This window comes from Molothrus aeneus, chromosome 4 (assembly GCF_037042795.1).
Source record: "Molothrus aeneus isolate 106 chromosome 4, BPBGC_Maene_1.0, whole genome shotgun sequence".
In the NCBI taxonomy this organism is placed as follows: domain Eukaryota; kingdom Metazoa; phylum Chordata; class Aves; order Passeriformes; family Icteridae; genus Molothrus; species Molothrus aeneus.
The window spans coordinates 31,879,164-31,904,734 of NC_089649.1; the positions used below are offsets into that span (position 1 = coordinate 31,879,164).

The 25,571-nt window shown below is 38.4% G+C and overlaps 1 protein-coding gene across 4 annotated transcripts in view; it reads left to right on the forward strand.

Annotated features, from left to right (window-relative positions):
- The window catches only part of GRIA2 (glutamate ionotropic receptor AMPA type subunit 2), an 89,008-nt gene that overhangs the window by 26,737 nt on the left and 36,700 nt on the right, over positions 1–25,571 (forward strand). For all 4 annotated transcript variants that reach the window (XR_010783501.1, XM_066548214.1, XM_066548213.1 and 1 more), the window contains exons 3-6: positions 14,029–14,268; positions 18,441–18,637; positions 22,936–22,989; positions 25,251–25,412. Coding sequence is in view for 3 of the 4 variants with exons in the window: in XM_066548214.1 (XP_066404311.1) it covers positions 14,029–14,268; positions 18,441–18,637; positions 22,936–22,989; positions 25,251–25,412 (653 nt within the window). In the remaining variant the exon portion in view is untranslated. The remainder of the gene's footprint in view (positions 1–14,028; positions 14,269–18,440; positions 18,638–22,935; positions 22,990–25,250; positions 25,413–25,571) is intronic.

A 25,571-nucleotide genomic window follows, 5' to 3' on the forward strand; every position in this document is an offset into this window, starting at 1 on the left:
TGCTGTATGAGCAAAAACTAATTATTCCAGGCAAACAGTGTGAGGTACTAGATTACCCTGAATAAAGTTACCATAATGGAGGTTACGTTTCAGTTAAATGCAGGAAGCGTGACTTAGAAAGATAAATAACATTTTAGTAATCATCATTTAGACTAATCTAAATGTTGTTTCTTGGTCAAACTATGGAAAAAAATGCTAAACCAACAAGCATACAGCACTCCCCTGAACATATCACCCTCAATATGAAACAGCTACTGACTGTCAAGTAGGGGAAACACTAAAAAGCATATTCTTTGCTTCATTAGTAGGATAGATCAAAAAGTCTTAGCTGTTTCACTTGAACTTCAGCAACTGATCAAGCTGTGGTTTCTTAGCTATGAAAAGTGTGGTCTGATTTTCCAAAAGTAATGGAGAGTGTTAGAGCTGTCACAGAAATTTTTTTAACTGTAGGAGCTTAATTGTGTTTTATAACTCTGGACTACTCTCCCTGCAGTGCACAGCAACCACTCCAGTTGGCTAGTGCTAGAAATTTTAAGCAGCCACTTGTAAGTATGGCAAATTGGTCTGCAAGACCTCCAGCATGATTTTCTGTATTTTGCCAGTGCCTGGTGTTTACTTCATGAAACTGACACCCAAATCATGACACTTGTTTGAAAGCCATGAGTTTTTAAAAATAACAGGAGAGAAGAGAGGTAATATTTCTTTGGGAAATGACATTTGGCTTTTTTTCCAATGAATTAGAATATAAAACAAATCACTGAGCCAGATGCTAATGACAGGGCTATGCAAGATGTCAACATGGCTAAAGAGTTTTTAATTTTTTTGTTTGTGGAAGCTGGTGCCACCTGAACATATGTGACTGTAAAAAATCAAGTAGCTCTTAAGAACAGGAAGTTAAAGAAGACTTGAAGCTTAATACTTCTGTTCTTGGTGTAAACTCCTTTTTAGCAAGTTGTCAGTGACAACCTGAAATACTCAAGGGACATTAAATTTATGCAGCCTACTGTAACCAGTTCTAGTGCTATCCCATCATATAAAATTTTACTTAGGTTCAAATGGAAATATGTTTTTCGTACCATGGGAATACATGGGTGTCTCCACCTGAATAATTACATTTGGATTAAGAGTAAAATATTTCAAGGAAGTTTCCTAATCAGCCGTCTCTCTGCTGCTTTTTTCTTATTCTGGAGTGGTTTAGGAGCCCAAGGAACACATCCTTTTTGAATTAACTGAACTGGAGGATGTGTTTCTGGAATTCCACTAATGCAATCAAACTGCTAGTGGGCATTTAGTCCACAGGGATGACCTTATGTTGCCCAAGGTAAAACCCCTGAAACCAATATATTCAATTTTCAATAGCAATTCTCCATTCTGCACATGTGCTCTGAGGGCAGTGTAGTGCTTGCTACCAAACTCATGGTTAAAGGCCCAGTGTGAAGGAACAGAGAGCAGTATGTGCTGTGAGTAGCTCTCCAGGTGGCTGGAGCATTCAAACCAGCTCCTTAATCTGATCTTCTGATGTGCAGTGCAGGTGGTACTATTTGCTTTCTAGTGTCAGTAATCTATTTCTAGAGGGTTTATCACCAGCTGCTTGAAGTTGATGTGTCTTCTTGAACCAACATTTTCTGGAAGGACTCTGCATTAAGTATTTCTTTCTCATATTTGATACAAAGGAGAAGTGAATTTTCATTTCTGTGATGTCAATGTGCCTGGAAAAAGACAATTTTTTACTTAATATGTGCTTAGAAGCTCTTAAGAAACAAGGTCAATTTAAAGTAACTATTTGCAGGGGAAGCTGAAAAGTTTATTTGCTTTACTAGAGGAGATGTACCAAATAGTGTGGTAAATATTTTAATGTTTATTTGTCTCAGGTAAATTATGGTAAAGTTTTAAAACTTAAGAACATGTGGTGAAAAGCTCATTTTCCAAAAACAAGTTACTGATCTTATATGCATCTCCTCAGCTAAAGGAAGAAGTGTGGTTTGTAACTGTAAGGCTATAAAATCTCTTTTGCTTTGTGGGGAGTTTGTTTTTTTTGGGAGGGTTTTGTTGTGGTTGTTTTGGGATTTTTTTATTGTGGTGACACTTGGGCTCACCACTGAAATGGCAGTAAGGGTGGATGAATGGGATATTTTTATAAAGCCAAATCTAGTATTCCTGTAAGCCTCTGCAAAACATATATTTAGAACATACATAATTCATATGTAAAGATAGAGAGAACATACATAATATAGCAGAAGCTTTGCAATAGAGAACTTAAAGGCCCAGATAATGTGACTCTCTGACACTATTTCAGTGCTGAGTGGGAATGTTTTTTCATGCTGATTTAGATGTTGCACAAGTTTCCTCTAGAAATGATTTTATTTTTAGTCTGATGTAGTGTATATGTGTGTCTATACATAGCATGCAGTACAATGTAGGTGCTCAAATCAGCTCAGGTAATACAGGCCAAACATGAGGATAAACAGTGTAAAACGTCATTAAACTAATCGGCCCCACTTCTGGGGGATCTGAACACAGTCAGAAAACATCTGGGAGTATAATCTCGGTCACAGTGGAGCATAAGGATGAATCATTGCTTTGTTAAAGTAACTGGTAATGATGTGCTGTATCACATCTTTGCAAGTTTCCTTAAGGAGGTGATCAGCCAACCCTAAATAAAACAAAAGAAGTTTGACTTTGAATGCATTTTGAAGTGCATCAAGTTATTGAAGATTAAAGCAATGGACAAAGGAGAGGCAAGGAATGTTCATAATGTTTCCAATGTGTGCTCATTTTACTTTATCATTTTAAAGCTCTCCTTGCTGCTTTATTATTCAATAAGTTCTCTTAATTAAATAAGTCATATAATCAGGACACACAGCTGTTCACTAGAGTGACCTAATTAAGAGGATCTTACTGCTTTTCTGATTTGTATTACTAATAATGTTTATTAAATGCTCTTTGAATACTTCCCAAATAAATGATGTTTCTCTTATTTCTACAGTCATTGAAAAATAGGGCATGCAGATAGGAAGGTGTGTGATGTGACTACTGGACCATTTCTAAATACAAATAAAGCCTGACAAATTAGGTTACAGCTGATTATCCCAATGAGTGTCATAAATCCACAAGATGTTGCAGGAAGTTAGACTATGGCTGAAAGTACTGCTAAAATGTCCCCAAAAGAACCACATGAAGCCATCCTTTGCTGTAGGTCAGTGGTTTAGGCTGGAACAATGCTGGGTGGATGTTGTTACAGGTGGCAGAGATCCATCATTATTCCTATGAAGAGTAGAAGCTGTTAGACCTGTGACAGCATAGGAAATTGTCTTTATTACTGTTACTTTTAGTCATGAGCTTGTGTAAGATATTCCTCTCAGCAGAGTTGTGACAAAAATTTTAGTTAGATAATTTACTTGCAAATCAGGTTCAGCTGTCTGGAGGGATGGGAGCTCAGGCTGGGTGTGACAGGCTGTAGTAAAGCTGCATGCTGCAATGCTGGCCGTACTGGAGTGACAAGGCATAGGCTGGCATGGGCAGGGTGAGGGAAATGTGCTCCCAGCTGCAGCATTTCAGACAGAGATATGTAAGCAATAAACAGGACTAAACTGACTTTCTCAGAATAAGATGTGTGGCAGGTCAGTAGTGGCCAGTTGAAAAATCACATTTCCTTCCTTTAAAAATGTAATATGGAGCCTTCTTCAGAAGTAATAGATCACTTTCATATCTTCTGCTGTACTTTCTCTGCCTCATGAAATCCTCTTTATTCCTTACAGCAGTTTCCTTAAGATTTGTTACAGATTTTTTTTCTATACTTATGAGGTAACGTCAGAGCCTTTTCTCATAGTTCTTCCCATCCTTCTAACAGAAGAACTCTGTGCTGAAACCATGCTTCCTTTTAGATGGTGTTAGACAATGTGTTCAGGAGTGATGGTTGGACCTTCTAGCTCAATTAAAGAAAAACAAGTTGATAAATTGAATCCCAATCCGTCAACATTTTAACAAGATGTACTTTTGCCTACCAAGTTAATTTTATCTCTTTCCAAATCCTTTTACAATTTTTCAAAGACAGTTTTACACAGTGACATTTTCTTGGGAACTGGAATATGATTAGTTTAATGAAATGTAGAAATGGGATGCTTCCAGCAATGCTGATTAAGGGGAAGAGGAGATGATGAGTATTCTGTTGTATATAATATTTCTGGTTTGAAAATATGTGTGAAAATGGTTTTGCTAAAAATGGACAATTACATTTTTAGTTGGGATAAATTATATTGGCTCTGTTAAATTCAGTAGAGTTATGCTGATTGAACAAAGCAAGCCTGAAATAGATGACTTCTCCATGACTTGCACTGTGCTCCAAAAAGCTATTAGCCTTTTCTTAGGTTTACTTCTACATCTAGGAGGTAATACTTTGTTGGACACTCTAAATTCTCTATTACCATAAGGTTGTAATTGTTGGGAAAGGTAGAAACATAGTCAGAAAGCCAGCCAGGCATATTTGCAAAGTGAGTTCTTAGATTTGAAGGAAATTGATTGACTTAAAGTTTGTGTCATCAAATGGAAACGCAAGGGTTTTTATTTGGGTGGTAGGAGGAGAGAAAAAAGGGAGGCAGGGGAGAGAAACTTTTGGAGACAAGATGAAGTTATATTTCTGTTATTTAATAGCTTTCCATAGGGTTGCCATATTTGGGGTTCAGGAAACATTATCTCCTTCAGCTGGAGAAAATGGAGATTTGGACAAATGCACTAGGTTCCTAGCAGTAAAGAATTGTGTAATAATTTTGTGTAATATGAACTTCTTTTTTTTTCCTTTCATGAGGAGGCTTGCATTTTAATTTTATTCCAAGAATCTTATTTGATTTGTAAAAACATAATAGTTTAAATGTGATTCTTTCCAACGGTGTTTGTAATGACTTCCTTTGCATCATGGTAATTGTCCTAGCAATGAAAAAGGTTTTCAAATGCTTTACAGTGCACAGCCAAACACTGTAATTGAATGCAACTGTCATTGAAACAGACTGTGTTTCTGACCTGTTGTTTCATTGTGAACATGATGTTTATTTACCACCTTCATTATTGCAGCATTAGCATATAGAGAAGCTGTGCCTATCATCATGTACTTTCCTAACAGATGGCTACTAACTTCTTGAAGGCTTTTTTGTGCTCGCTTAAAATATCCCATATTGGCACAAAGTTTCTTTCCTCAGTGTGAAGTATGATTGGCCGGTTGAAATAGATTAATCGTCCTCTCTGGCTTTTGAGCTTGTGTTCTACTGCAGCAAACCAGGTTTTGAGTCTAATTTTACAAAATGATCAAAGCTGCTTTTGTTAATAACAAGGTGTGGAAAGTTCCATTCAGTTGCATAATCTCTGAGCAAACAGTTCAGGTTGTAGCAATAACTGAAGATGGCATTTCTGCCAGGAAAGGTGCAAAAAAACCCTTTGTATCTGCTCCGCCAGAATTGTCCTCTTCAGACATTCCAGCCTCAGGATTTAAATTCTTCCTTTTTCAGTCTTCAAGGCTGTGAGAATTTTCCTGGTCAGCTCTGTGAAAAATTGAGTCCCCCTGTTCTGATGCAGACTGATGGATGGGGAACTCACTGTTTGTTGCTGTAAGTCACATTTTCTGCATTAATGCTGAGTGTACAGGTGAGGAGGATCATTGCTGAAGTATTTACTTCAGCAATGAAGTAATTTACTTCAACAATGATCTTCACATTGTTCTTTGTGTGTGAGCTCAATGATCACCTTTCCCAATGAGGTCTAGTTTGTTTTGGGGTTTTCTTAGCCATAAGATATGTGTGTGAACAATCTGCAAAGAGGAAAATACATGCTTTAGGTCAGTATTGAATGGCTATAATTTTGGGCAGCTTTTCTTAAATGCTTAAAATAAGATAAAACTCCACGTTTATCAGAGCTGGAATTAAAATTTGCAGATATAAAAAGGAAGGTATTTTCAGTGTAATTCAGTGTTTTGTTATCCAGAAGTTTAGTGCATTTTTAGTTCTGATTGCCATTGATTTTTTTAATTGGCATTGATTGCCTCTCAGCTTTGGAAAAGGGTATCTTGGAATTTTAAAATGCCAGCCTTTATTTGGGTTCTGTGCCCTGTGTTTTATTGAATGCTACCATGGAGCTTTGGCCTGTTGTCTTTCAGATATTATGCTCTTCTTTGAGCCTTTGGGACCTGTTTTCTTCCCAATTTCAGTTAGCCTATTTCATGGCCTTTAGAAAAAAGGATTTCTATCTCAGGCTGCTTAAAGCATACTTTTTCATGGTTCTAAATATCCCTCTGGATGAACTTGGATGATTCCTTATGCCTTATTCAATCTTCCTGAGGGGAAGCTTATATCTAGGAGGTAATCATAGAATCTGAATGGGTAAAATAGACCATGCAGACTGTATCTATAATATTAGCTGAAAAAAAATTATTCAGTCTAGGAAAGTGTATGCAATATGCTTCTGCTGTGCTGCAATTTTCGTAATAGCTTTGGAAGCAATCCATACTGGTTTTTATTTTCACAATGATTTCCTGATACAGTTTCAATCATATGTGAATTCTTTCTTTTCTCTGTGGTTCCTGCTTATTTTTTGTTCCATCTATTGTTCCTTTTCACTGTCTGCTTATTCCAAACGTGGTCTTTCAGAAGCTGAAATGATTGTGTAAACTGGGCATTCAGTTTCTACATCTTGTTCCTGGCTACTTCTGACTCGTCTGTCAACTTTTCAAACCAATGAGTGTTGCCTTTGTGTTTTGGTCTCTTTTGGAGAGGCTGTGCTTGACTCTTTCTGTATGCTTATGCTATGGTTTTTTTCTCATAGAAGTAAGAGAATGATTATTCCATTGTGTGTGATTAAATTATTGCACCCAATACTTATTTCCCTATGCTAATATTAAAACAGTTTTGCTAACACTAATAATAAACCAAGGTATTACAATAAAATAATATATAAAGCCAGATTAATACTGGACAGCATTTGAAATCTAAGCACCAAATGGCAAATACTATATAATTTTAAATTTTCATCTTTGGACAGAAATCAAGTGAAAAATTCTTATAAATAAAAATTCAGAAATATGTTAAGAGTAATGATTACCAGTGTTTGGAAATTTACCTGTAAGCAGGTAGTGTTAGACATTTGTTTCAGTAAGTAATTAGCACTTTGCTAGTTTCCTTTTTCCAATTTGAATGTAAACAATTATTAGGTTCATTACTTTCCCTTTGGAGAGTACTGAAGGAAGAAAATCTTGGCTTTAGGAGAACTTAATCAGAAAGAGTTTCTAAGCATGTGTATTCAAATCCAACTGTTTCTATGTGATTTAATGATTCAGTTCTTCAACTGAAGACAAACAAACTGTCATTCCTTCACTGGAGTCACTTCACTGTGTAAAGCTTAGCATCTTTGTAATATGTTTTTATTTGTAATTTGCAAGTGTACTCTTCAGTTGGCACTTCCTGAGCTTTGGGTTTAGGATGATATGCATCACAGAATATGTTCTATATGATGAGAGGCAAAGAGCGTAAAGTGCTGGATTTCATTGTTTCTGAAGAACCAGGTATTACCACAGTGGTAAATATCAGGTTATCCTGCTTATAGAGTTCATTGACAAACCAGAGTAGTGAAATGGGGAAAGTGGGAAAGAGAGAAAGTTATGACTGGCAAAAAGGAGTTGTAAGAAGCAGCAGATGTAGATAACAATGGAAGAGTTTAAGAATGGAGCAAGCAGTTTTGGCCACCCTCTGACAGGGCACATATTTCTCATTGCAGGCTTAAGCTTGATTTTGTTATTGAACAAATCTGACCCCTAGCTTTTGGAATAAAAGTCTAGGATACCTTTTTAGTGCTCTGAAAAACAAAGGCAAGCTAGGTTTGTGCCTGACTATGTTTATAGAACAAGAAGTCAAATATAAAATACTTAAACCTTAACCATAACAAAACCTTCTGATAATTGTTCCTGCTCAAGAATCTTTATTTACTCTGTTTCTTGGAATTCACAGTTATTTGCCATTCTAGGAGAATCTCTTTAGAAAAATGTTCCAGAATGAGGTTACTATCTTCTTCCCCTCTCGTTGCTAAGTAAGCCATAGACTGTTTCTAAAAAGGACCCCATAAAGCCAAAAAACCCCAATTCATACAGGATAGCTTGAAAGAAATGAATCCTGGCCATTGGTTCTAATGTCATTAATGAAACAGATCTTTCATATTTCAATGGCTTAGGAGTCCTAATCATCATGACTTTTTTTTACTCTAATAATTGTGAACAGCTTGTGATTCACCGTTATAAAACTAATGTCTTCCAGCAATAGCAACATGACTGTAGATTTAGTCTGAGGTGGAAACCCTGCCAAAAACAATTGCAGTTTCTGCATTATCTGCTGGGTCACCATTTTATTTGGAAACACCATCCCTTCTTTTCCCTTCTGCACCTAAAAGACAAAAAACCCCAGAAGAATTGCAAGAATTTGTCAGAGTTTAAATGCTTATTTGTATCATGTTTTTATTACCTAGCATAGGTGCCTGCCCACTTCCCTTTAGTGGAATTTCACACAGAAAAGCACAACACTGAGGTTTTTCTGTGTGGCATTGTGACACCGATCACTGCTGATGAAAATTTATTTTTACCTGGATTATAGTTGATCCTGATTTTTCTGGCTGACCAAGATGTGAATTATGTCCATACTTGAAGATTTGTGTTAGAGAGATTTTCATTTCACGTTAGAGTAGCCTTGGTTGAATTAAATGAGACATTGTATCTATTTTGCAGGTTTCATAATAATTTTAAGAATATAAAATGATTTTGCTTTTACCATGTCATTTGTTGGGATTGTTTACCCCTGTGTGTATGTAATTCAGCTTTTAAACTGCAGCTCCTCTAGGCACTGAGAACTGCAGTGCCTTGACTTGCCCAGCTGGAGGTGGTGCTTTTTACTTGTCTTTCACTTTGTGCAGGAGAGGAGATCAAAATTCTTGTTTTACCAACCTTCCCCAGAAGAAGACACAGGTATGTAAGGACTGATGTTTTATCAGGTGTAGAGACTATTAAACAGTTGTTCACTGTGTTAATCCAAGAGTGCTTTATTTAAGTGGGTTGTGATGACAGGTGGTATGACTTTGTGCCTTCTCGGGGAGGATGTTCAGTTTGAAAGAATAGCAGTTGTCTTCTGAAGAGAGTGGAGTGGGTGCATGTCTGTCACTGAAGAGGGACAGTGGACCACAGTGGTATTTACAGGTCTGTCCTGTGGGTGGAAAGTGGAATAACACCTTTTTCCCTGTCATGGGTTAACCCTACCAGCTGCAAAGCACTCACAGCCACTCAGTCTCCCCTCTGTCCCCAGCATACAGAGGAGAAGATAGGAAGAGAAAAAGTGAGAAAACTCATGGGTCAAGGCAAAGGTCTCCAGTGTCAGGAAGGTGAGGAGAGGATGGCTGATGATTCTGAAAAGGCATCACCTATGGTTTCAAATTTTCTGGTTGTTGGCTGCTGTAGGGAACATTATTCCATCTGTGCCTAAAATCTCTGACTGGTGATGGAAGAAAAGCAGTGTGACAGGAGAAATGCATCCCAGGTGTTGGCAGTAGTGACATAAAGCATTTTTTATTTTTCAGTGGTCCTTTGATGAGACTGTTGTTGTCTCTGTTACCTTATAGGCAGTATTAAAATGGCTTAATATAGAAGGTCACGGTAGTGTACAAGTAACAGTCTTTGCAAGATTCTCATCCAGGAATCCAAAAGTACACTGATGCTCTATTTTCATGTGCATTTTTGAAGGTGAGTTATGAGGCATTAATTCCTTTATTGTAGCAAGTTCAGATGGTATTTAGCCTTCGCTGCACATAGGAAACAATTATTCATGAGTGTGTGGGGAGGTAGTGAGTTGGTTTTGCCTCAGCGAGAGCATAATGATGTGGAATAGAACAAGGAGTTCCAGTAACTTAAACAGTAAAGCTATTCAGAAAATTCACAGCCTTTTTCAGAAATCTTTGTCCAACATGACACAGCTGCCCTGAGACAGAGCTCCCATGGGAGCATGCTGCCACACAGGTGTTGGGCTGGAGGGTGGACCCTGCTCTTAGCAGCACTGACCAGCAGCAGGGAGCACTCCTGTGGGAGGTGTGCCTGGGCAGGGGTCTCATCTGTGCCCAGTGACAGAGCTCTGGGAGGTGTGCCTGGGCAAGGGAGCTCCTCTGTGCCCAGTGACAGAGCTCTGAAAGGTGTGCCTGGGCAGGGGAGCTCCTCTGTGCCCAGTGACAGAGCTCTGGGAGGTGTGCCTGGGCAGGGGCGCTCCTCTGTGCCCAGTGACAGAGCTCTGGGAGGTGTGCCTGGGCAGGGGGGCTCCTCTGTGCCCAGTGACAGAGCTCTGGGAGGTGTGCCTGGGCAGGGGAGCTCCTCTGTGCCCAGTGACAGAGCTCTGGGAGGTGTGCCTGGGCAGGGGGGCTCCTCTGTGCCCAGTGACAGAGCTCTGGGAGGTGAGTGGCTTGAGGAGTAGCAGGGAGACAGAGAGAGAGAGGGACCAAAAGGTACCTGCTTTCTCTGGCACAGGCTGGACAGGCTGACTGGCTTCATGACACAGAGGATTCCCTTTGCTCTCTCTGCCTGGGTGAACACAGTGACTTAAGGGATAGGGGGCAATGGTGATGTGTTCCTGCCTGGTGTAGCTGGTGTGTCTCCTCTGTGACTGCCCCACCTTTCCAGGTACCCTTCTATAACAGGTATGAGGCTCTGCAAAGGAAACTGAACAATAGCAAGGACATTGGTTCATCCAGCATGGAGGTGTTGCTGAGGCTGGCCTACACTCTGCATCAAAACTGCTTCCATAAAGAAAAAAGATGGGTCATTTCCATAGGAGAGTATCCTCTGAAGGGAACAGGGGGCACCTCATGCCAACCAGCCCTGCCTCCTTGGGGCTTGGGTTTAAGACATGAAGAGACACCTTCCTGCCCTGACTACTGCCTTTGATTGATTATCCTTGATTGATTTTTTTCAATCTGTAATGAAGTTGCAACAAGAAGTCTGACCAAGTCCCTGAAGACTGTACCAAGTCCCTGAAGTCTCTCTGAGAGCAACCAAGAGACTTCAGGGACTTGGGACAGTCTGATTGAGAGGGATCAGGAGCACAAGTGGCATTTGCCTCTATCCTTCCAGGTGCAGAGAAGACACAGAAAAGATTTTGATTTTTGAGGTTTTTTGGTCATGGGTCAGTTCACTTGACATCAAGCCTGCTAGGACTGTAGAGGTCCTGTTGTCTGGGAATTAGCAAAGGTGACACCCATCTACAAGAGCTGGAAGGATAACCTGGCCTGTCAGCCAAACCTTGGTGCTGGGGAAGGTCATCTTGAATGCTGCCACAAGGCACATGTAGGTCAAACAGGTGATCAGGCTCAGCCAGCACAGATTTGTGAAAGGCTCCTTGTCCAGCCTGATCTTCTATAGCAAGACAACCCTCCTGGTGGGTGAGGGAAAGGCTGTGAATCTTGTCTGCCTGGCCTTTCACACCATTTTCCACAGCATTATCCTGGAGAAACTGACTGCTTATGGCTTGGAGGAGTAAAAAGCTGGCTGGATGGTCAGGCCCAGAGAGCAGTGATGCATGGAGTTCCATCCAGCTGGCAGGCAGTCACAAGTGGTGTCTCCCAGGACACAGTGTTGAGGCCAGCCTGGTTTGATCTATTTATCAACCATCTGGACAAGAGGATCAAGTGCACCCTTGGTCAGTTTGCAGAGGACACCAAGCTGGGTGGGTGTGTTGATCTGCTGGAGGGTAGGAAGGCTCCACAGAGGGACTGCACAGGCTGGATTGGTGGGCCGAGGCCAACTGTGTGAGGCTCAACAAGGCCAAATGCCAGATCCTGCTCTTGGCTCACAACAACCCCACATAGCATTACAGGCTGGGGGAAGAGCAGCTGGAAAACTGCCCCATGGAAAAGGACCTGGAGGTGCTGGTCAACAGCAGCTGAACATGAGCCAGTGTGTGCCCAGGTGGCCAAGAAGGCCAATGGATCCTGGCCTGGATCAGCAATGGTGTGGCCAGCAGGACCAGGGCAGGGATTGTCCCCCTGTGCTCAGCACTGGTGAGGCTGCACCTCAAATCCTGTGTCCAGTTCTGGGCCCCTCACTACAGGAAGAACACTGAGGGGCTGGAGCATGTCCAGAGAAGGGAAATGGACCTGGGGAAGGGTCTGGAGCACAAGTCTTTTGAGGACCAGTTGGAGAAGCTGGGGTTATTTAGCGTGGAGCAAAGGAGGCTCAGGAGAGACCTTATCACTCTCTACACTGCCTGGAAGGAGGGTGTAGCAATGTGGAAGCTGGTCTGCTCTCAGATAACAAGCAACAGAAGAGGAAATCGCCTCAAGTTAGGATAGAGGCTATTTAGACTGGATATTAGGAAAAATTTCTTCATGAGAGGGGTTGGGAGGCATTAGAACAATTGTCCCAGGGAAGCTGTTGAATAACTATTATGGATGTCTTTAAAAGATGTTGAGTTGGGGGACTGGTTGTTGACTTGGGGACATGGTTTAGTGACAGTCTTTGCAGTGCTGAGTTAATGGTTGGACTCTGATCTTAAAGGTCTTTTCCACTCAAAACAATTCTATGATTCTGTAATGATTTGTAGTTAGAATGGAAAAGGTTTGACCGTCTTGTACTTTAGCCCTGTATAACCTGCAGCATCCTTTTATAAAGGGGTGTTACTCATCAAGTTTTTTAATCACTTGTATTTTCTCACCTGAGGCAAAATTCTGACCTAATTAAAGTTAATCGGTGAAAACTTAAAACTGGCAGACTCAGAATTTCACTCGTCCTGTTTAGGTGCTTTTAATTGGAGTAGAGGAATAATTAGGGTGTGAGAGATGAGTGGTAGCATAGATACATAGGCAAAGCCATGGAAAGAAGATAGCAATGAGTAGTAACAGGCATAAAGGGATAATATCTATTTTAAAAAAAGAAACACCATTTTAAAAATAAAGATACAATAACTTTTGAAAGATAAAAATATATTATTAGTTCAAATCTAGGAAATTCTAAAAATAAACCAACTTATTTTCACCTTTATATAAATTATATTCAAGGATTAGTGTACTAAATAGCTGGGCAAAATTAGCATCAATTACACTGTGATTTCTATCTATAAGCAGGTCAGGTGTCTCTAGAAGGATGTGTCTTGTTCAAGGTGACTCTGAAAACCAAAGAATGCATAAGTGATAAGTGTGAATTAATCAGAGATTAATATTTCCTTCTTGTACCCTGGCTTTAGAACTTAGGCTTTAGTACGCCCTACAGTCTCAAAGAAAAGGATAGCCCAGAAGAACCAGCTCTTCTGCACAGGCTGCCGTGGTCAGTCACATTCATCAACTGGCTTGAATTGTCTCCAGATAAAAAGTGAATGATCAGCATGATATTTACACCTATGAGGTTATTCTTCCTGCAACATGACCACAGATGTCAGCCAGAAGTACCAGCTTTTGCCAAGTCCTACAAAGCAAGAATTAAAATAATGCTTTGAGACAGGAGGGTGTTAAAGCAAATGGACTTCTTACTGCTCTTGATAGATCTGGGTTTAGTTTTGGCTTTGCGTTTCCACAAATGGAAAAGTATTTAAAGTATTTTGTAGAAAGCTCAGTGAGTCTTAACCTCAGAGGCAGTTTATTTTTAACATGACAAAGCATTATCTATTTCCATAATGCTATGTGTGGTCATAATGTCTCATTTTTTGAATTGCAACTGCCATTGATGTCTGTCATCACTGTTCTTTACAACATAAATTGAATTTGAGAATATGTTGGTGAGTTTTATTTCTACATTTATCATGTAGGAGTGTGCACCACTGATACTTTCTTTTATTGTTTTTTCTAGTGTGAGTTTATATTACTGATTGATAATGCTAATAAATTATCTCCATAGCAGAGTATTACTTTTTTTTGCCTGATATTTATGTGATCAGATACTTTTCAGACATACATTTCTCATAAATATATACATTAAAGACTTTTCAATATTTTTTTTAATAAATTCTCCCGCTAATTTTCTGTCTTTCTTCTTTCTAGTCTGCTCCCAGTTTTCAAGAGGAGTCTTTGCTATTTTTGGATTCTATGACAAGAAGTCTGTAAATACCATAACATCATTCTGTGGGACTCTTCATGTCTCCTTCATAACTCCCAGCTTCCCAACAGATGGAACACATCCCTTTGTCATTCAGATGAGACCTGACCTCAAGGGAGCTCTTCTTAGCTTGATTGAATACTATCAGTGGACCAAGTTTGCATATTTGTATGACAGTGACAGAGGTAAGGTGTGGTACTTTTTACCTGCACCCTGTTTGGCAGGTTATCTCGTTGAAATCTGGAATTCATATTAGATAAGTAAATAATGGAAGAAATATTTACCTCAACAAGTGTAAGTGTAATTGAATAAAGTGTTTCTTGCATTTAGAAATGAGCTTTTGGGACAGAGATAAAATTGTTCAAATGAGAATGAAATTATTATGGCATGCATTAACAGAATTGCAGCTCTCAAGCAAAGTGAGATTACTTGCATGTTGTAAAACAGTTTCTATGTAAAGTTTTTTCTTTTTTTGTTAAAGGAACATTTGTTAAAGAAATATTTCTTGTTTTGTTAAAGAAACATCTAAAGAGAAAAAAAAATCTGAGCATGAGAGGTATCTGTATCTAAGGGCTATCTGCTACCAGAGATTCACTCCACATATGCAAAATCCATGGCTGGGCACCAAGCAAGCAATAAATCTTGGATGCAGTCAGTCCCTACTTCTTTGGAGACTGCTTTTGGTATTGAGTTCCTCGCCTCTTTTGAGCTTAGATTTTGTTGTTGATAAACCCAAACCCATTGTTCAGGATCAATTAACTCCACCATACAGCCTTCTCATGACCTTTTGTGGCTGTAGTAGTAACAATATAACAGTTTATGAACTTGAAAATGTCACTAGGAAATTGTGATATAACAGTTTTCTAAGAAGAAGCAGGTTTATCCAGAAAAGGTGGGGGTTTTGATTGCTTTTTCTGGAATTCCATTATTATAATTCTATTTTCAGGTTGTCCTCACTTAGTAGTCCTTGGCTAACTTTCTTCTATCTTACCTGCTCCTATTCCCTTTAAAGAGGCTATTTTGTGGCTTTTCTGCATGTTCATTGGTCAGAGTTAAATAGTAAGTGCATTTTAAATTATAAAATGCTAATAGAGTTAAAGCATACCACACCATCTTTTGTTGAGCAATGGGGTGACTAAATTCCCTATATTCTGATGCCATTTTATACATGATGTTCAGAAGCTGAAGGGGTCTCCTCCAGAGAGTTCTGTATCCCTTTTGTAAGCATTCCAGTTAGAAGAACTAATCCTGGTGTGTAACCTCCAAAGATAATGTCACATGGAACAAAGAATGCTAAGCTCATTTCTCTGGCAGTTTCTTTTCAAATTCACATTAGAATCAGAAACATTCACTGTCTTTTTAGAAAGGACAGATGTAAAACTACTTTCTCAGCCAGTACTCTGTCAATCATCTAGCAGTGGGCAGAATGTGACCTGCATGTGATTTATATTTAAGAAATACTGAAAAACACCTAGTTCTTGTGAGCTGCACTGTCTGGATCTTACCAGGAATAACAGCATCACATTGTTCTTTCTACCCACCCTTCGGTTCATCCTTTTTTATTTACCTCTTGGTTTTAATCGTGGCAAGGCACCCCAGTGATAACAAACTCCAAGGCATGAAGCTCCTACCCTTATGTGGAGTAAATTTTTGCTCCTCCATGCTCCCCCCAGGTTGCATGAGGTCAGCCTGCAGAGTTGAGCAGTTTGTAGCCAGCTACATTGACATCAAATCCCAGATACACAAGTCCACAGTTCCTTTAAGCACTTTTGCCTGTTAATGTAGTGACAATGATGTATATTTAAGGAATGATATAAAATTGAAGATGTTAAGGCAAAGAGACTTACTTAACTTCATGGAAACTGTAAAGGCTAATAAGAATTAGTTTGATGACTTATTCCTAAAGAATTGTTTACTGCTGGTGTTAGAGCACTTCTGTTTAGAGACTGACTGGCTGAAGTCCAGGGCAATTTGCTGTCATTCCTGTCCATAAGGAGTGAGGCCATTCAGTAGATGTGTGCCCAAGCTATTTCTGCCTTAATGAAGTAGTTATTCTCATGGAATGTGGAGTAGTGTCCCTTACCATCCTTACATCCTCTCTGCCATTACTAACACTAAGTTTTGGAAAAAGTAGTAGCATTATTGTAAGATTCTATCTGTAAAAGAATTGCCAAGTTATTCAGCCTCTCTTCCATCTTCCTTTTCAAAGCTCACTGCTTTAAAAGTTTGACTTAGGATAACCAAAAGAGGTTCAGGACATGAGTTTCCTGGGCAGAAGTGCTCATGCAGCATAAAAAATAGCAACTGAAGTTGCTGGAGTTTTCTCCTCTGCTGAGTCTCCCACTTTTGTTACTACTCTCTAGAAAATTTCACGTTCACAAAAGTATTGCTGCAAATGCTTTCTGTTTGGTTGTTGTGTTTTTGTTTGTGATTTTGCAACATGTTATTGCTATCAGAATAAGCTAAGCTGTATGGGGATGACAAATCTGCCACCAAAAGAAAAATAAAGCAAGCAATCCAGGCAGCCATTTGATATCTCTGCAGAGAGTATGTCAAGAAAAGAGAAACCCTGGGAAAAACAGAAGATTAGAGGATTAAAATATAGAAACCCTTTGCAATGGGTGTTATTAGCATTAGCAGTCCTTAATAATTTGTGCTTAGTTGAGATTGTTTAACTCAGAGGAAATTTAGACAGGTTGGAGGACCTGAAATCTACTACATGATATTTGAAACAATTATTCAGAATAAACGGCATCAGTTTGGGTGATTTGTCTTTTTTTTTTTATTTTAATTCATAATTTCAAGCAGTATTTTGAGGTTTAAACATACTTTAGTGCTTTTCAGTGTTTTAAGATGGTCCCTGCATCTCTGTTTGCTTACATCACTAATCTTTCCCTTTTAACACAAGTTCTCCAGATTCATCTTTGGGATTTGAAATTGATTATATGTACCATTGGACTGTAGTTATCTGTGATTTTAAATATTCATTACATGACATACAAAACTTAATATCAATCTTTCTTAAAGAGACTTGGCAAACCAGAATTATATAAGATAATAATTCAATTTATGCTTTTGGAAGCCTGCCATTTTCTGCCTTTGCTGATGACCAGTCTTGTGTAGTGCTGTATGTCATTACCATTTTCACTGATGAAGATGAATTGCTAAACACTGACCAATCCTTATTTAATATTGTAGCTACAGACTGTGAGACAAATTAATTCTCAGTGCTGTTCTTCTACGTTTATGGGTATAACCACTATTATTTCTCATGAAAGTTATACCTGAAGCTCCCTTTACATACCACATCAGAATTTGTCTCATAGAAATGACTCCTGATGTTTGCTGGTTTCAGGAGAGAAGAATGTGCAAAAATGTCAATTCACTCATAAGAAAGTCTATTTTTTTTTTCTTTATAATAGTATCTGGTATCCCTAAAACTGCTCTCTAGAATCATGTAGAATTCTCTGGTAGGAATTGAAACATGATAAGTCTCATTCTTGTACTACTAGAAGTCATTAAAATTGTACTTCTTGTATAGCAGGAATTAATTTCCAGCAGTAATTTTCATGTTTCTCTACTATATTAGCTCATCCCTAAAAAGTAAAATCTGTCAAGTAAAATCTTCACTGGTTTTACAATATATCACAGGCAGTTGCATCTGTGCAAACATTATAGCTTCCTATAAGGAACTTGCCAAATGTACGAGATGGAAGCAAACTTCTGTACACTGCTTGTAGGTGTTAGCATTGAGCCTGCTTATTTATAGGGAAAAATATATCTCAGCACATCTTTCATAATCAGGGATGTGACTGTAGGCAGCAGAAAAATAAATCCATTACCATCACTGCAGAACATGGGAATTCTGCCATAGACTTCAGTGAGGTCTGGGTTTAAATACAGCACTGCTCAAGTGCTGGGAACCAAAGCTGTTCAATAGCTGTTGTTTAAGCAGCTGATCCTTTAATAAGGCTGATCTTTTTTGTAATAGGTGGCTGATCCTTTTGCTCTAATTGGATCACTCCTCTCCTAGAAGATCTCTTTCCCACTATGTGGAATTCCAGCAGCGGATCAATGAAAACAATGAAATCCAATTCGGAAGAAATTGGGCCAAACCCAAAGGTTGCACTTATGAGGCTTTATCTTGATGCCTTGCAGTGAGGCAAATGGAAGTTTCATGCAATAATAATTAATTTGGCTCACATATATCTTAGTTTCTGATTTCTACCTACTTGTGACAGGTCAAACAAGTTACAGGAAAACTTAAATAAGTGATCTCACAAATCATGTTGTAGAAGTTTGTTCATTCCTGAAGCTTTGTCAGTAATATCCTCTGTTTTCTCCTGTGCTTTGCTAGGCTTATCAACGTTGCAAGCCGTGCTGGATTCTGCTGCTGAAAAGAAATGGCAAGTGACTGCTATCAATGTAGGAAATATTAACAATGAGAGAAAAGATGAAACGTACCGTTCACTGTTTCAAGATCTAGAGGTAAAAAAGGAAAGACGAGTGATTTTGGACTGTGAACGTGATAAAGTCAACGACATTGTTGATCAGGTTTGCTGTTTTCCTTTCTTCAGTGACAGCAGTAGCATTATTCTATAAGTAAATGTAATGAGTTCATTTGTTTTGATGGTATTTTTGTGATTGTTATGAATCATTTGGCAGTCACAGGTTTGTATTGAGGACTGCATATGTGCTAAGGAGAAAGTGAACACACAAATCCTATTATCCCTACCTTTGCCCAAAGGCAAGGTAATTCTATCTGGATGATCCTGTATAGTTTTCTATCCTGGTTATTTAAAAGAAAAACAGTAATTTACAAAATACCTTGTTCAGACTCTTTTACAGCCTAAGTAATATACTGTATTATACATAGTTGTAACACTATTATATCTGGTCTGATATAGTTAGCTATGTCTAAGGATTAGTTCTTTTTACACCTAGAAGGTATTTTCTCCCTCTAATGCATTTTCTGAGAACCTTTTATGTGTAGGGAAGACTGTATCGCAGCTTCTCTTCCTCATTTAATGCCCTTTGAAATTTGTGTTTTGAAGCTTTTTGTCATTTGTACTTTCCTTGCTTGTCTCTTCATTTTGTGTCACTCTTAAAGTGTGCTAACCAAAATTGGATGCTGTTTTTCATAGCTAACGCCTCCTGAGCTTTAAAAAGAACAGCAAAATTTGTCTTCTCTCCACCCATGCAAATTATTTGCCAAAATGACTTTTAAAAAAAATCTTCTTTTTAGCAACATTATCATGGTGCTCTGATTCAAATTACTGCATTACTTTGAAATCTACCACTTCAGTCCTAGAGCCTAGGAAGTTCTTACTGGCTCTGTACCTTCCTATTTTTCATGCGTGCAGAGCACAATGGAAAATTGTAAGGATAATTCCCTGTTGGCTTGAGCTTCATCATGTGAGACTGTGCAGCATCAGGAGGGATGTATCATCAGAGTATGGATGTATTTGTTTGAAGGTTTTTTGAAGGGCTTGTTATTTTGGTCTTTGTTTTGAAGGTCGTTATATTTTGAGGAGGCTCAGACAATGAGCAGTGTCCTTAATGGAGTACATTGTGTTTGTGTATTTTATTTGGAATTCATATCCACAAACTCTTTTTCTGATTTTCAAGATAAATTTGAATTTGATCCTGTTCTCAAGAGCATTTAATCTCTGAGAGTGTGATCTCTCTATCATCTGCAGTTTTTAAAAATCCTATTTTCTGACTTATCAATGTCAAGAAATGTAAAATGTAGAGCAATGTTTGACATAAGTAGTCCTTATAGGTCCTCTTCATTTGGTTCCGTGTGGCTTTTCAAACGGTTCTTTACCTACTTTACAGTGACTTTTTCTCTTGTCCATGTCTCTTGTGAGTTTCTGATGATGTCCTACAGAACAATCACCTTTTTAGACTCAGGATGTCACATCTTGGTGTTTCCTGATTATCAGACCAGAGAAAAGAAAGATATTGCTTTGACATGTTTTGATCTTGACAAGAGTATTTTTAGCATTTATCTTACTATCCTATACATTCTTTTTTAAATAAGTATGTAATATTCATTATAACTTCTGATATGAAACTTTGGCTCACTGTACTTTTCTTCAGTTTCACCTTTTAGCCACTTTTTATAGACCAGAACTCTCTTTTCCCTTCAGTTACGACTCATTTTTACACTCTTTATTTCATAATAGACCTATTTTCATCTTTGTCTGCTTCTTATTTTGATTGCATTTCTGGGATATTTTTCTTGCCCTAGTTGCACTTTGATGGATTCTGCCTTTTTTAGACCTTTAGAGTTTCTCAGCTTATCCCCACAGACTTGACTCCTCAGACATACAGATGGCGAAGCTTTTGTTTCTGCTGTTTTGATTTGTAAGTCGCTGAAGAATCCTAGACAACAACCAAATCAGCCTCACAGGTCAGTTAATATAACTCTGGTTAGTTGCTCTCCTCTAAACAGTTTACTGCTCTGCCCTGGAATATGTTCTCTTAAACTGTTTGCAGCTGTCCCATATGGGTTTAGTCTTGGAATTCTCTTCACAAGACAGCCTAGCTGTTTCTGCTCTTTGGTCTGGTTTTTAAGTCCATTATCCTTACACTCAATAACTTCTCTTCCTAGCATTTAAAGGTAAAACCACTTTCTGTTTCTAAAGTAGCCTAAAAGAAAGTCTAACTAACTGATTCGCTAGTAATTTGTCTATCTCTTAAAATGAAATATTGAGCAATGGGTTTCTTGGCCTGCGAGTATCCTTCAAGTGTGTTCTGGTTCTCTTTTCTAATAGCAGTATACTTTAGGTCTTGCTTTGCTACCAGATTTATTTTTTGAACAAGTATTTTAATTCCTGCCCTGAAAAAAAACCTCAGAAATTTCCGTCATTTCATGAGGATGCCTGAAGTAGACACATCATCTCAGTTTCCCTTTTTCTGCGTCTTTTTACTGTAAGAAATGTGACAGGCTTTCTGTTAACCAAAATTTCCTTGTATCCCAAAGTACAATTTGCATTGCTCAATACAGAAAGGAACAATTTCTTCACTTCCTTCCTTGTTTTCTATTGTTGAACAAATCTTTTCATTTTGCTTTGATTTACCCTGCAAATATTTTAAGCTGAGGTGACAGCCTCAGGTTTACCCAGTTACACTTTGTAGCCCTTGGATCTTTGTATAGGCACGAAATGTATTTGCCAAGTTGCTTTATCATTCTTGTTTTTGTCTTGTGTTATAGTTTCTCTTCAGATTTCAATGATTCATGTAAGTTGAAAAATATTTCAGTTCCCCAGCTCTTCTCAGACTAGTTTATATTCCTCTTCTCTGATCTGGCAGGTCTGTTTTACCATACTCTTCATTAAATGGCTTCTGTCTCTTCTTAGGCAGCTTCTTTTGCAGAATCTCATTTCACCCTGATAACACCCTTTGGGCAACTCCGTAATTACTGCCACTACTTGTCTATCCCTGCTAGAGAAGATCCTCTGAAGTGCTGAATAGCTTTTGTGGTGTGCACAGCTCCTTCATCATGGCTCTTGATACTACCACTGAATTTTCTTAGTTTGAGCTGGCAGCATCCTTAGTGTTCATATGGACAAGTAGGAAGTTTTAGCAAGCTCACTTAATAAAAGAGTACTCAGTGGCAGCTAGAGCAGAGTTACATGCCATTGATACAAAGGCTTGCAGCTACTGCTTGTCTTCTCAGGTACCAATGACAAAGAAATATTTCATACAGAAGAGCTAATCTATTTGGTATAACTGAAATTTCTTTGGAAGCAGCAGCCACGTAAGAAATACACCTGAAATAGTTCTTAAACCTGTTAGTAAGGATTTAGTTTTAAGTAGTCTGATCCAGGTAACTGTTTTAGGATGCTTAGGTTTATATATATATATGTATATACATATATATATGTATATATATATATTTATACACATACATATATATATACACACACACACACACATATATATACACACATATATATATACATATATACATATATATATACCTCAAAAGAGGAGCAATTTAATTACTTCCATGGCCTAAGTAATGGGATCCCTCCTAGTCTCAAACTCTAGTATGTAAACTCAGTGTTAAAACTGCTTGCAGTTATATTTCTGTAACTTCATGAAACCAAGTATGTGGAATGTTGTTCACTAGTACCCTGATATAAGTTTCAGGATACCTAGTCTGAATATTTTAGCTATATGCGAAATGAGGAAATTAATGAGTCATCCTCTCTTAATTTAAGTTCATTGTTCAAGAGATGGAATAAACCTCTAGACTCCTCTTATCTTTCACATCCTTCCTCTGGAGAAGTGTTTAGCTTCAAAATGCAAACTTCCCCATGCAGACATAGTCTTAGTTGGGCTTATCTGGGAGAAGAATCCATGCTGCAGGTGTGCCAGCAGAGACTGCTGAGAAACCACCAGCTGGCTTTGAGGGAGATTGTGAAGAAGACTTAGGGCAATAAACAATTTGAACTTTACAAGGTTTCCTCATAACTCATGAATGTCAGTGGGCAGAATCTGGCAGGAGTCTGTGAGGCACAGTGTTTCTAGCACATGATGCCTGCTCTCTCCTGGCTGGTTGTGCCCTAATACACACCACAGTAATCAGCACTCAGCACCTGTGTCTGGAGGGACTCTCCCTCTTGGGACTTGGACTTCAATGTGGCTGATTTCCAGCAGCAAAGAGAGTGCTCAGTGGTGCATTAGGTAAAATAAAGGATAAAGCATTGCACAAACTCAGTATTGCATGCCATTAAGACTAAGAAACCCCTAGCTTTTACATCATACTGCATTTTGTACTTTTCAAGTCTTTGTCTGTATACCAGGTGAACATTATAGGGGTATTTCTTCTTTTTTTACAGGTGATCACAATTGGTAAACATGTTAAAGGATACCACTATATCATTGCAAATTTGGTAAGCATTCTTAGTATTTAAAATACCTGTATTGCTCATTTGACTGTTTATGGAAGCACATCTACTAGTATTTTGTTTTAAATACATTTTAGAAAAAGGAAAAAAAGTTAGATGTCTTTATCCTTGATAAATGGAATGCATGTGTTGAGATTGTTTGTTTATTGGCTGAGTGTTTTCAGGGTTTAAATGCCTCTTATGATATTTTCATCAATGAGAATGAAGGCTGCTCAGCACCTTCAATAGAACTTTTCTTTTTCTACATACTTTAGAAAAAGAGGGTATGTAAAATAGAGAAATAACTTTCTCCATCATAGGATGATAGATTTATTCAGCAAGTTGATGATTTCTCTCTCAACACTTTTAAACTACTTAAGAATCACGGTTCTCATGTTTCATTCTGCTAGACTAGTGAGTCTCAGATTTCCACATTTCATCCCTCAGGTTGGCTGGGTGATCAGTCTGAATTCGTGTTTTCTTGAACACAGGTGATCAGACTGTATAGCTAATAGTGTTCCTGCAGGGAAAGCTCAGAAAACTCACTAAATTCTGTCAAGGGAATTTTTTTGTAATTGTGTCTAAAGGTGAAGGGCCTTTTAATTGGTATTAAAGTCTATAAACACCTACTTACTGAAGCTAGAGGAGCTAATCCAGTCCTTTTTTGTAATAGACAAAGCAAATTCTTCACACCCAAATCTCAGTTATCCTGTTCAAGAAAAGAGGTTTGGGGCTTGTATAGTGTGAGTGCCACCAAACCATTTTTTTCATCATTTATCTTGAACTGTCACAGTGTTTGATATAAATTCCAGCAGTGCCCCAATTGACACTGTCTTCCATAGTGCTTTGAGGAGCTTGAGGAAACAGAAGGAGCATGGTGTGTCTCTGGCCCTTGAGGCATAACCCCTGTCTCCTCCTGGCCTTTGATGGAAACACTTCCCCCTCCAGGCAGGCAGTGCTCTGAAGAGTCATGTGGGTGCCACGGTGTGAAGAAATCTTTTGCTTTAAAGGCCACTTTAAAAGCTGAACACTGGGGTTTCATTCTTATATCTTAACAACTAATTTTTGGATAAAGAAGTTGAGGTGCTAATATTCATAAAGCAGGCATAAAAGTCTTACAAAATGTGAGAAATTGTCTGTTAGACATCTGTGGTTTGCATTGCAAATGTTGCATAAACAATATTTTGAGTCTTAAGGGAAATTTTCTAAAATGTGCCCAGTGGATTTCATGATGTTAACTGGTTGCTATTTTAGCCATTGCTTTAAATTTGTAACAGTAAGTCCATAAGATCTAAAAATTACTGAATCTTATGTTTTAAAGCTGTTTAATATCATTCATAAAGTGTTTATGGAAGTGATTTTAAAAACTTGTTTTTCTCTGCCAGAAGGAAAACTTATCTAGTATTTGAATAATATCTTCAGTGAATCCATCTGCTTTCTTCTTTTTGGACTGTAGTAATATTCTCCTCCAGTCTGATCAGTCATTCAAGAAATTAATCTATTTTGAAAACTAAGAAACACTGATAGATGGAGAAGAGGTTTGAATATACAATGAATGTCAAGTTACATGATCTGTGTAGAAGTGTCTGCATTAGCAGGCAACAACACATGAGGATCATTAATATGCAGTAATTAAAGAGCATCTCGTATGGCAATTGTAGCAACTTTTGATAATGTGGTTTGAATTTGCTGCTTCTTTTTGTATTCACTCATAACATTCATTTATAATGAAGTGTCTGACATGATTATTTCATGTAAATACTTTGGTTATTTGAGTGAAGTTAAATCACAGAAAACAGAACACAAGAACTTTTTGTAAGAATGAGAAGTAGTTCTTTATGTCAGAGGGAGGAGGCAATGGAGATGGTAAGTCCTTCCACATGCTTTAGAGTTCCTAAAAAAGAGGATACAGCTGTGACTGTAAGTATTCCTGTCTAAAACTTGCTTGCCTGTTACTCATGTCTCATGTTCCCTTTCTCACCTAAGTGGTCACCTTAAAATTAACAGGATGTTTAGGATGGCAAGGACAGGTCCACTCAGCCCTTGCTCACCATGAAAGTGGTGTCTAGTGGGCAGCAAGAAGCATTGCTGGCTGATGGAGCTGATGACTTAATCCTGGCAGCCCAGGGTTTAAGTTGGTTCCAGTTTGAGGAAAATGTTGGCTTACTGTTCTGCAGTAGAGGTCATGTGGTAACTCTTGCTTTTCATACACTATTGAGAGAACTGCCAAAACTATTAAAATAACAGACAACTTTCTCTGTGCTCAGGGATTTACTGATGGAGATTTGTCAAAAATTCAGTTTGGAGGAGCTAATGTCTCAGGATTTCAGATAGTTGACTATGATGATCCCGTGGTGTCGAAATTTATACAACGTTGGTCAACACTGGAGGAGAAAGAATATCCTGGTGCACACACTAGTACAATCAAGGTAGGTCTTATGTTTGTTTTAACTGGCCTAGAAGTACAGGAAGTGAAGGGTTTGGAATAGAATAGCAAGAGACAGAGAAAGCCCTTGAAAAGCCACAGTCCCAACATAATTTTATATTTCTCTGGAGAACTTTTAACATTCTCTGTCATAGGACTGATT